The sequence below is a fragment of the Gadus macrocephalus genome, chromosome 14, assembly GCF_031168955.1.
Source record: "Gadus macrocephalus chromosome 14, ASM3116895v1".
Lineage (NCBI taxonomy): Eukaryota > Metazoa > Chordata > Actinopteri > Gadiformes > Gadidae > Gadus > Gadus macrocephalus.
In genome coordinates, this window is record NC_082395.1 from 22,558,241 (window position 1) to 22,570,407 (window position 12,167).

The window sequence follows — 12,167 nt, forward strand, 5'->3', positions numbered from 1 at the left end:
AAGAACTAGACACACATACTGCATACTTTTACTATACATTCTTTCTTTTAACTATTTTGGAGTGGACATCAATAACTATGCTGTACTTCGCTCCGTTTGCTCCTGGAACAGGCCATACCTGGTATAATAATCGATGGTGTCTTGACATTTGATCATTCGTGAGAAGTAGGCTCGGCGCTGAAAAAGTTAGATTTCCTCAAATTTGTATCCGTCCCTCCCCCCGGACATCCCTCCGTGATAACTCAGGGGGGGAGGCAGCCTGTACACGGCCCCGTCAGACTTCATCAGAGGGAGTCAATCTCCACACTCCTCCGTCAGACCTTAGGAGGGGAGGCTGGATCACAGATCCTCGGTTCCACCTCCGGTCTGCTGCCCATGGGACCCGTCAGGTGAGCGCGAATGCCCCCTGCTTCGCTTCACCGACGCAACGTTCGGACCAGCCGGCAGGTAGGCGACGAACACTCGAAATTAATTAAGCTGCCAATTACGCCATCTCACTGGAATTCAAATAAATGACTCATTATACCTAAACAACGGTCAGGCTGTTTGGTTTGGTTTCACTTAAGGAGAGCCCTATTGGCTAGGCCTATGAGCCTTGCGAGTTCATTGAGAAAGTTTATGCCACCAGATCGATAAGATTCAGTGAAAGCTTCATCAGTAAAAGTGTCTTTTGCCTCCCACTTTGTGATTGACACATTTGGTTCCTCTGTCTAGTATGCCTTCGACGATTTGTTCGTCCATCTTTCGCCTGGCCATGTTTTCCTCTGTGTGTGGTCAACTGTTGGGAGACTCTGAGACAGACCGAGTGCAAGACCTGATGTCAAGATACCCTCTAATTGACGGGTAAGCAGTGTGTGTGTGTGTGTGTGTGTGTGTGTGTGTGTGTGTGTGTGTGTGTGTGTGTGTGTGTGTGTGTGTGTGTGTGTGTGTGTGTGTGTGTGTGTGTGTGTGTGTGTGTGTGTGTGTGTGCGCGTGTGTGTTATTGCTCAAAATAGCCAGTAAACATTTCCCACTCGGGATAAAATAGAGAATAGATATCCTTCCCACTAATCTTTTCCTTTTCCCATCTTTGGAATTCACTTCCTCCCCTCCCGCCCCCATGATCTGACCAACCCAGTCTCACCAATATGCGTACAGATCGCACGGTTTGACACTTTCAAAATGCGTGCAGTACATACGCCAAATGACCATTTCGCGTGCATATGATACGCAAAACCCAGCATTAACTACTGTGGAGGGCGGATGAGTCCATTTCGCGTGCATATGATACGCAAATCCCAGCATTAACTGAATGGGAAATGCAATATTTTAGGACAGATTCACCATTAAACGTGTTTCTAATGACATTTCTAGCGAGAAATGTACTTTTTCCTGGAATAATCTTCAGTCAGTGAATGTGTATGATCATTATTAATCTTTATTATCTGAATGGGAAATGCAATATTTTAGGACCGATTCACCGTTAAACGGGTTTCTAATAACGTTTCTAGCGAGAAATATACTTTTTACTTGCATAATCTTCAGTCAGTGATTGTGTCTGATCTTTAGTTTTATAGTTATTAGGAAGATTTTATCGGCTCGCTCGCATGTTTCAACGACGTCAGACGCTGCTTTCGCTAAACTAGCAGCTCACGTGTTTCCTGCGTTTGTGTTATTAAACCGTTACTTTATGTAACCTTTAATGATATCATCTTGTTAGAAACACGCATATCCGAGAGCCAACCCAGTCGACAAAAGCATGTTGACAGTGTACGTTTTCGTGAACCCTGGATTACGTCGCATTTCAACATAAAATAGCGTGTTATACACACACACACACACACGCACACGCACACGCACACGCACACAAACAATGCATTTCGCTGCTTAAACAACAACATATATTATATTCCCTCAAATATTATTACTTTCAAAACATTGGCCAAAGTGGAATATCTTTTTTATTTGGGCTGCTTCTAGGACATTTTGGGTGGATTTTGAACGGTATGTGGGCAGGACGTTTTTTGCAGGACCTGGCAACCCTGCGCTGTTGCCCGACGTGCTGAAATGCTCCGGAACAGATCTGGATCCACTATGGCCAAAATACTTGTATGCCCCCCTCCCCTCTTAAATAAATACTATGGCAGAATAAAGAATAAATTCATGCATTATCATTCAACTTGAACATGTGTTTTCACAGTATAGCGTGGTGGAGGGATGACGTATGTTGGCCAACCCGGAAGCGTCGCCCTGGGTTCCCTTGACAAAAAGCCAACGGGGTTTTCCATTGGATTTTGGATTATTGCAGAAAAATTAGCATCTTTGAAGCACCCCCTCAAAAACTGAAAATAAATAAATAAATAAAAATATCCTTGCTCCAAAGAACGAAATGTAAACCAATGCATTCTGAATGGGAGTGTTTCTCCGATTTTTCCATGCTACACAGAACGAAATGTAAACCCATGCAAATAAAGACTTCATGGTCATAATAATTTAAATATCATTAATCTCCTGAGGGTGGCATTCTATTTTTTTCAACGGGGCTGCATCCAGTCACTTGACCGTCATGGTTGCTATGGTGGTTGCTATCGACCGCCCCCTCATACATGGCTCGGCTCTAAAAACCACGCGGCAAAGGAGCTGCCGTAAATTGTGTTGTTTTTGTCGTAAACTAGGGTCCGATGGTTAAAAAATAGACGGATATTCCAAGGTATCCTTAAAAGGCAGCTTGGATGTTTTTATTTTCTGCAGTTTAGACTTCTTCTATAACCTATTTTTGAAAGCAAAACACCAAGCTCATTGATTGAACGAGGCAGGGTTATTTGAACCAATTTATTAAAGGTCCCATGACATGCTATTTTATGTATTCTTTAATATAGGTATTAGTGGGCAACTAACACAGTATTCAAAGACGTTCCCTAAATTCAGCCGTGGTGCAGAGTTACAGCCACTCCGAGCCAGTCGCACATTGAGCTTCCCCCAAATGCGCTGTTTCGGTGGGCGTGTCGAGGAGGGTGGGGGTGTGGCCCTGAGCAGCTTGCAGCCACCACCATGCGCTCTGTTTACAGTGGATGTATTGCAATGGCGAGGCGCACACCCTTTAGCCGTGTTCTGTAAATATTCTAGAACACACGGGAGTCCTGGAGCTCTATATCTAAATATTATCATATAGCCTACACAGATATCTATATCATATAATATATATTATCACGGCCAAAAGCTGTGTGAGCCGATATTATGAATCTCAAACGACCGCGTTGGGTTCTCCGACGTTCCTGGTTCTTCAACGTCCACATCAATGTGAATACACACACTGTAACGCAAGTGTTTCTTGTTGGTTCTTTGACTTGTCTTGTATTTCCACAACGAGACTGTCGTGGGGGTTATCTGAGCCATGGTTGAGAAGGAATTGGGGGAAAGGAACTTTGGTTTGACTCGCTGAAGTACATGAACTGCGACATGCCGCCGGTTGCCGCGAGGCACCATCGCCCGGCAGCGGGCAGCCGGCAGCGCGCGGTTCAGTCGACTTCAGGTTGATGTGAAAGTGGAAGAACCAGAGACGTCGCAGAACCCGACAAAGTCGTTTGTGATTCATAATATCGTCTGGAGTCGCACACAATATGTTATATGATATAGATATCTATGTATTATATGATATTATTTAGATATAGAGCTCCAGGACTGTAACGCAAGTGTTGTACACTTCCTTGTTATTTGGATAACCGTTCTGCTGTTGGTGTGATGGCGCATAACACGAATGAATGAATTGGGGGGAAGGAACTTTGGCTTTGACTCCCTCAAGAACATGAACCACGACATGGAGGAGAAAGGGATTGTTGGCGGCGAATGTCTCCCGCTTGAGCCCCGCTGAGGGACCACCGCCAGAGGCGGAGGTGCATAAGCGCTGCCCGGCAAAGATCCCTTTCTCCTCCTTCTCGTGGTTCATGGTCTTGAGGGAGTCAAAGCCAAAGTTCCTTCCCCCCAATTCATTCTCAACCTTGGCTGAGATAACCCCCAATACGAGTCTCGTTGTAGAAATACCAGAGACGAGAGTCCGACGTGATGCGCCATCACACCAACAGCAGAACGGTTATCCAAATAACAAGGAAGTGTACAACACTTGCGTTACAGTCCTGGAGCTCTATATCTAAATAATATCATATAATACATAGATATCTATATCATATAACATATTGTGTGCGCCTCCAGACGATATTATGAATCACAAACGACTTTGTCGGGTTCTGCGACGTCTCTGGTTCTTCCACTTTCACATCAACCTGAAGTCGACTGAACCGCGCGCTGCCTGCTGCCGGCTGCCCGCTGCCGGCTGCCCGCTGCCGGCTGCCGGCTGCCGGGCGATGGTGCCTCGCGGCAACCGGCGGCATGTCGCAGTTCATGTACTTCAGCGAGTCAAACCAAAGTTCCTTTCCCCCAATTCCTTCTCAACCATGGCTCAGATAACCCCCACGACAGTCTCGTTGTGGAAATACAAGACACGTCAAAGAACCGACAAGAAACACTTGCGTTACAGTGTGTGTATTCACACACACACATGTGGCGCTCGCACGGTCGAGTCTCATTGGCGGGCCAACGTCTCTGGGCGGGCCAGGCAGAGTAAGGGGAGGAGCTGAGATTCCTCATGACGTCATGAGCACAGATTTCCAAATCAGCGCGCTTGAGCCTCCGTTTTTTCAAAGGCGAGCAGAACAGCTAGTGCTCGTTTTACACCAAACGCAAGTTTTAGCCACTGGGGGACCATAGGCAGGCTTGGGGAACTCATATTTATGTTAGAAAACCTCATAAATTGAGATTTTCATGTCATGGGACCTTTAAATAAATATTTGTGAGAGGTCATTCCTTCTCGCTTCCTATTTATGTCTAGTGTACAACCCTACTGTCCACAAGCATCACGTAGCCATCCAACCTGCATATCTGAGAATCAGGCCTCTCTTTAATAATGACCAAACGTTATGAGAGAAATACACATTAACTTTTGTCTCATAAGCGACTTGGTGCCGGCTCCTTTTGACCTTTTGACCCCTGACTTCTGGGGGAATAGCTGCATCAATTCATTAGTCAATCAGAAGCATGTAAATATCTTCCCGGTAGCGTAACGGGGCAAACAAGGTGTCCTTTGACATCTACGTTTCGAGGCGATTGCAAAAGTGCCACACATGAGCATATTCGAACATGTTTAATGGTAGTAATTAGCTGTCGAAATTGGAGGCCTTAATCAATAATGAGCAGCTATTGATTTGCTTCCCGATAGAAATTTGTGACAAATTACATGTTATTTAGCATCTACACGTTGAGCTGAGTCCAATGACACCGAGCATGACACTCTAGCAAATGGTAACATGTATTTTACATGGTACACCTAGGTCTAGGACATGATCTCGGTGTAGCAAGAGGGCGAGCTTGATCTCATTGGACTTAGCTTAACGTATAGATGCTAAATAACATGTAATTTGTCAAAAATCTCCATCGGGAAGCAAATCTATAGGTGGTCATTATTGATAAAGGCCTCCAAAATCGACAGCTAATTACTACCCCGAAACATATTAAAATATGATCATGTGTGGCACTGTTGCAATCGCCTCGAAACGTAGATGTCAAAGGACACCTTGTTTGCCCCGTTACACTACCGGGAAGATATTTTCATACTTCTAATGGATTGATTCATATTCTAAGGTTCTCGGAGTGAGACTTTAAGATGCTGCAGCAGAAGTGTTGAGACGAAAGATGATATCAAGACATTTATAGAATATTCCCATTCACATTATGATTCTTCGTCATAACATCCGACCAAACATCCTTTACATTCACAGAGCGAAGATTATGAAAGTCCAGGCCCCCCCCTTCCTGAACTCGGGGTCCGACTGGGCCAAGTTTCGGGCAGGAAGGACCCCTCCTTCCTGCCCTCGGGGTCCGACCGGGCCAAGTTTCGGTGCGGGGGTCCCAGTTAGGCCCTAGAATAAGGTATTCAAATTTCAGGGCGGTAGGACCTTCCTATCTCAAAAACTGTTTTTCCACCACATTCTGAACCATTAGGTCTTGCAGGCAACACTTCTGAGGGGCTTTGTCCAAATGACAGTCCATTTGGGAAAACTTTTTTTCTCTAAAGGCTAGAACTCCAAATCTCGGATATGTCGTTCTCGGGGCCCCGGGAAATGTGTGTAAACATTTTAGCATCCCTAGCTATCTCGAAAAGGCCGGAAAAGGGGCGTGACCTCCAACAGTACAGTAAATGTACATAAGACAGAGGTTTGTTTCTAGTACTCATTTTTTGTGGGATGGAGGTGTACATTTGTGGCTTATGGTGTGTTGACACAGCTGGCCTGTGGCCACGTTTTTGAAGTCTGGGGTCAAAAGGTCAAAAGGAGCCGGCACCACGCCGCTTATGAGATAACAAAAAGTTAATGTGTATTTCTCTAATAACTTTTTGTCATTATTAAAGAGAGGGCTGATTCTCAGATATGCATGTTGGATGGCTAGGGTGTAGGTCTGGGAAGAACTTCAGGCCAAAATCTTGCAAGCGAGCCGCTGGGTGAGCTGCAAAGAGATGGAGCACTTGCTGAGTCATTTCCTGTAGGGCTGGAGCCACAGGTTGAAGCGTATGCGTCCATTCAGACCCCCTGATATATGAGACCCCAAGGTAGAGCTTACTTAAATGTTGTCGACTCAGTCACCTATTGCATCACTTCCTTTAGGGCTTCAGCCTCCTAATTGATCATTGTAGTAGGCTATAATTGAATGCCCTCTTTCATATATGATACCTCCACCACTGGGGCGTGGCAACAATTCTCTAAATCCATATGGGGAGGGGGGGGGATGCTTGTGGACAGTTGGGGTGTATACTAGACATAAATAGGAAGCAAACTCAGGAGAAGGAATGACCTCTCACAAATATTTATTTAATAAATTGGTTCAAATAACCCTGCCTTGTTAAATCAATGAGCTTGGTGTTTTGCTTTCAAAAATAGGTTATAGAAGAAGTCTAAACAGCAGAAAATAAAAACATCCAAGCTGCCTTTTAAGGATACATTGGAATATCTGTCTATTTTTTTTAACCATCGGACCCTAGTTTACGACAAAAACAACACAATTTACGGAAGCTCCTTTGCCGCGTGATTTTTAGAGCCATGTAAGTATGAGGGGGCGGTCGATAGCAACCACCATAGCAACTATGACGGTCAAGTGACTGGATGCAGCCCCGTTGAAAAAAATAGAATGCCACCCTCAGGAGATTAATGATATTTAAATTATTATGACCATGAAGTCTTTATTTGCATGGGTTTACATTTCGTTCTGTGTAGAATATTATTATTATTATTATTTATTTTTTTCAGTTTTTGAGGGGGTGCTTCAAAGATGCTAATTTTTCTGCAATAATCCAAAATCCAATGGAAAACCCCGTTGGCTTTTTGTCAAGGGAACCCAGGGCGACGCTTCCGGGTTGGCCAACATACGTCATCCCTCCACCACGCTATACTGTGAAAACACATGTTCAAGTTGAATGATAATGCATGAATTTATTCTTTATTCTGGCATAGTATTTATTTAAGGGGGGCATACAAGTATTTTGGCCATAGTGGATCCAGATCTGTTCCGGAGCATTTCAGCACGTCGGGCAACAGCGCAGGGTTGCCAGGTCCTGCAAAAAACGTCCTGCCCACATACCGTTCAAAATCCACCCAAAATGTCCTAGAAGCAGCCCAAATAAAAAAAGATATTCCACTTTGGCCAATGTTTTGAAAGTAATAATATTTGAGGGAATATAATATATGTTGTTGTTTAAGCAGCGAAATGCAGTGTGTGTGTGTGTGTGTGTGTGTGTGTGTGTCACGCTATTTTATGTTGAAATGCGACGTAATCCAGGGTTCACGAAAACGTACACGGTCAACATGCTTTTGTCGACTGGGTTGGCTCTCGGATATGCGTGTTTCTAACAAGATGAATAGCTTGGAATCGTGTACTTTTCAGATTTTGTTAATATTTTATACTTTTTAAGACATTCTACTTTTAAACTACAATCTTTTTTTTAACGTGGGAGACAATGGGAGGACGGCGGAGCCGTTTTACGTTAACATGATGACGGTCTGAACAGAAGACACAAATGTGGCGTCCCGTCTTCACTTTTTATTCCGCGTTTAGATGAGCGTTTTCGGGAGGAAATCTGCGTGCATACGGTGACGCAAAAGTGTGTATCATAATTCGATTGGGCATGTCAGGAGGCTAGGTGGTGCTGTGATACACTATCACACAACACCGCCATGTCTGAGCACATTCGTAGAATCTTCCTTCTTCTCTTATCTGCGCCGCGAAAACCAAAACATAATTACAGATCCTTCTCTGTTCAGTAATACTATCTGTACATATAAATATTTTGCCGTTTTTACCCGCAAGTGTACCTTCGTCCGAGGCATTTCCGACAAATATTTCATCGGAAGTGCCTTTCGTTTAGACGGTGACAGCGTTTTTTGGGCTTAACCACGCAAAAATCTAAAACCACCCTCCAGTGTGTAAAACTTGAATACGCTACGCCGTAGCGTTACCGTCTACACTGCCAAGACGCAGAACTCTGCTCACGTCGCGTACGTGTTTACATCACATGCGCCAGTACAGGGTAATAAACAAACTTGTTGGATTATTTCCATGCGTCGGACCGTCAAGGTGCTCTGTCAGCTCTAATAAACTTACAGGAGTCTTTCCACGAAATGTACAGGATATGAACAGATAGTATTACTGAACAGAGAGGAGGATCTGTAATTATGTTTTGGTTTTCGCGGCGCAGATAAGAGAAGAAGGAAGATTCTACGCATGCGCTCAGACATGGCGCATGCGTACGCCACTTTTTGAGTCTTCTGTTCAGACCGTCATCCTTAGTTTCATACCGGCTTCGTTTTCAGTTGGTCAAATTGATTTACGTTGACACTGTAGAGTGAGAACGTTCAGCAATGTTGCCTGATTGGGCGTTTTTTCCTGCTGGATTGGGCAATTTATGGAGGGCGTTCAGGCAGTGTTGCCAGATTGGACGTTTTTTTACCGCTCTATTGGGCTACTTTTTAATCACGCACCGGCTCACTATTCTCTTAAAGACACACACACACACACACACACACACACACACACACACACACACACACACACACACACACACACACACACACACACACTTCAGAATTCATTTTACATTTCTGCATTTTTAGCAATGCATAATTAGCAATGTTAACATTGTTTACGCAATTTCGACTTTGAACTTTCCCTTCACCTGATTTAAGCCATTTAATGTTTCTTTATGTCTTTATTAAAAAATATTTTCAACCTCACTTTGTACTACAGCACTCGCATTTTCTGCAGGAAATGCATTTTCTAGTCCCATTTGTTATCCCTGTCCACCGCTGGCAGGCACAATGACCTGGCCCTCCAGCTGAGACGCCACTACCACAACCTCCTGAGTCGCGTGGACCTCCAGCACCTCCCCTCGGTGGCCACAGACATCGCCCGCCTCCGCGCCGGGCGCGTGCAGACGCAGGTACTCATCGATAGTCGTCGTTGTCTACCCCACTGAAGGGTCGGTTTGTCTGTTCATTGACCATCGGAGCTTCTATCGGATCTAGAAGTCGTGGCTCAGCCATTCTCCCATGAGCACATGACTCCATGAACCTCTACTTGTAAATAAATAACTAGAATACTTCCGATAACGATACCTGTATCGGAAGTTCCTCAGAGGAAGAGAGATGTATCTGTGTAGAGAGAACTGTACTCTGGGCAGAGAGAACTGTACTCTGGGCAGAGAGAACTGTCCACCGTGTTGTGAACCAGGAACTGAAGCAGAGCAGTGTGACTGAGCAGCCCTTTCTCTTGCCTTGTCCGGCCCTCTCCTGTCGTGTTCATCGTCAGGTGTTTGCTGCGTATGTGCTCTGCGGGGCCCAGGAGAAGGACGCAGTCCGGCTGACCCTGGAACAGCTGGACGTGATCAGACGCATGTGCACAGAGTACACGGACATGGAGCTGGTCACCACTGCAGAGGGTACGGCCCTGACACTACAGGATCTGCATAGGGACACATAATATAAGGACGTCGCAATACTGATCATTAATAAAAGTACCATTGTAAAATATAAGACAAGATTACAATCAGCCGTAACTACGGCAACATTTCGATGGATCACATCCGTATATTTGAAAATGCCAAAAGATGTATGGGACAAGTTGCTATTTTTTTTCAGTAGTGAATCATAACTTGTAAAAATTTCAGACGAAAATGATTTGAATGACGTTATTGAATATGTAAAATCAACCAAGATAAGATAAATAATAAATAATGGCAATATCCTCAATATACATTACAATATACAAATAAGAGAGTGTGAGTGTGTGTGTGTGTGTGTGTGTGTGTGTGTGTGTGTGTGTGTGTGTGTGTGTGTGTGTGTGTGTGTGTGTGTGTGTGTGTGTGTGTGTGTGTGTGTGTGTGTGTGTGTGATGAAAAGCATATATTATTAGAATATACATATAATGTGTGTGTGTGTGTGTGTGTGTGTGTGTGTGTGTGTGTGCGTTAGAATAAACATAGATTGTGTGTGAGTGTGTGCGTTATTATATACATTTTTGTCTGTGTTATGTTATATATCTATGTATCAGTACCTGGTCAACATGCGTGTGTTTCTGCTGGCTGCGGTCAGGACTCCGCGGGGCAGAGTCAAGGGGTAAGATAGCGTGTGTGCTCAGCATCGAGGGAGGTCATTCCCTGGACAGCAGCCTGCCCACTCTCCGGATGTTCTACCTGCTGGGGGTCCGCTCCATGGCCCTCACACACAACTGCAACACCCCCTGGTGAGGAGGACCTGGGTCACTAGAACATCATCTTCTTTAATTATGAAATCATGGTCATGTGATTAAAAACGGGAGCTTAGTTTTAGGTTGGGTTAAGTAGATGGTGTAGTGTGGTGTAATGTGTTGGTACCAGTCGAAAGGGTCCCCGATGTCCACAGTCTAACTGTAACTGTAGTAACCCCTACCTGCTGCTGATATGCATCTCCAGTCACTGGAAGCAGCTTTGCATTAAATGCGTTGATGACTTAACAACACACACATACTGACACACTCACCAAACATGTGAGGAGTTTCTTTGATGTTTCAAACTTGAACATATGTCTCATGGGAAGCCCAGGATATAAACACATTTTATTCCTGAAATACTGCGTTTCTTCATGCATCTATGTTGTGTTTTCACTCCTCTTTTTGTAGGGCCGGGTCCTCCTCAGATCTTTATAATTTCTATCGGAGAGAGAACAACACCCTCACTCTCTTTGGTCAGGTACGCTCCATCTTTACGTTGCGTTCTGTTCCTCATGCTTCACAATATTGTTCCATATTATTTGCGACAGGCATTGTTACCCGGGCTATTACGATCTTTACATAAAACCAAATCCATGTTTTACAGGCCCCAATTAAAGCCAACAGGTTCTATTATCTACAATCCAGGGTTCCTGTTCCAGTTATTGGGGGATGTTTGTTCTCTACGTATCGTAGTTTAAACTCCGTCCTCTCGTCTGTGGTCCACCCTTTCTGCACATGCCAGCTTTAAGGATTTTCTTGTTTCGTACTCATATCATGGATGGATAACTCTACCAAATTGACTTTTATATTAATGGGGGTTTTAATGAATGAAATCTATCTTAATCAAAAGTTGGAGTACCGTACCGTTTTTTTTGTATAGATAGAGGCGAAGCCCGATTAAACTTCAATGTATTTTTCTCCTTACTTAACTAAACAATGTCCAGCCACGCATACAGTTCTTCCTGGCTTCTACACGCCAGGGAGAACAAGGAGAATTCCCAACAAGACGAGACACGTCTGCTGATGAAAGGGCTTTGTAAAGCCCCATCACCGGTCGGATGTGATGGTGCTAATGCCTTGCTAGGCGGTGGTGCAGGAGATGAACCGACTGGGGATGATCGTGGACCTTTCCCACAGCTCCTGGGAGACGGCCAGGGCGGCCATCAGCGTCTCCAAGGCTCCCGTGGTCTTCAGCCACTCCTCCGCCTACGCCATCTGCAACCACAGCCGCAACGTCCCCGATTGGCTGCTGCATGAACTGGTATGAAAGTGTGTTTGTGTGTGTGTGTGTGTGTGTGTGTGTTGGGGGGGGGGATGTCAATCATTGGTATGGTGTCAATAGT

The 12,167-nt window shown here is 44.7% G+C and overlaps 1 protein-coding gene across 3 annotated transcripts in view; it reads left to right on the forward strand.

Moving 5' to 3' along the window:
- Nucleotides 1–12,167, forward strand: part of dpep2 (dipeptidase 2) — a 14,054-nt gene continuing 1,887 nt past the window's right edge. Inside the window, exons 1-7 of one of the 3 annotated variants that reach the window (XM_060070673.1) lie at nucleotides 2–389; nucleotides 715–843; nucleotides 9,391–9,517; nucleotides 9,886–10,015; nucleotides 10,668–10,818; nucleotides 11,233–11,302; nucleotides 11,909–12,085. In XM_060070673.1, the coding sequence (XP_059926656.1) occupies nucleotides 376–389; nucleotides 715–843; nucleotides 9,391–9,517; nucleotides 9,886–10,015; nucleotides 10,668–10,818; nucleotides 11,233–11,302; nucleotides 11,909–12,085 (798 nt within the window). In that variant the 5' untranslated portion in view covers nucleotides 2–375. Of the gene's footprint in view, nucleotides 448–714; nucleotides 844–9,390; nucleotides 9,518–9,885; nucleotides 10,016–10,667; nucleotides 10,819–11,232; nucleotides 11,303–11,908; nucleotides 12,086–12,167 lie in introns of all 3 variants that reach the window. The other 2 variants (XM_060070674.1, XM_060070675.1) reach the window with 2 other exon arrangements.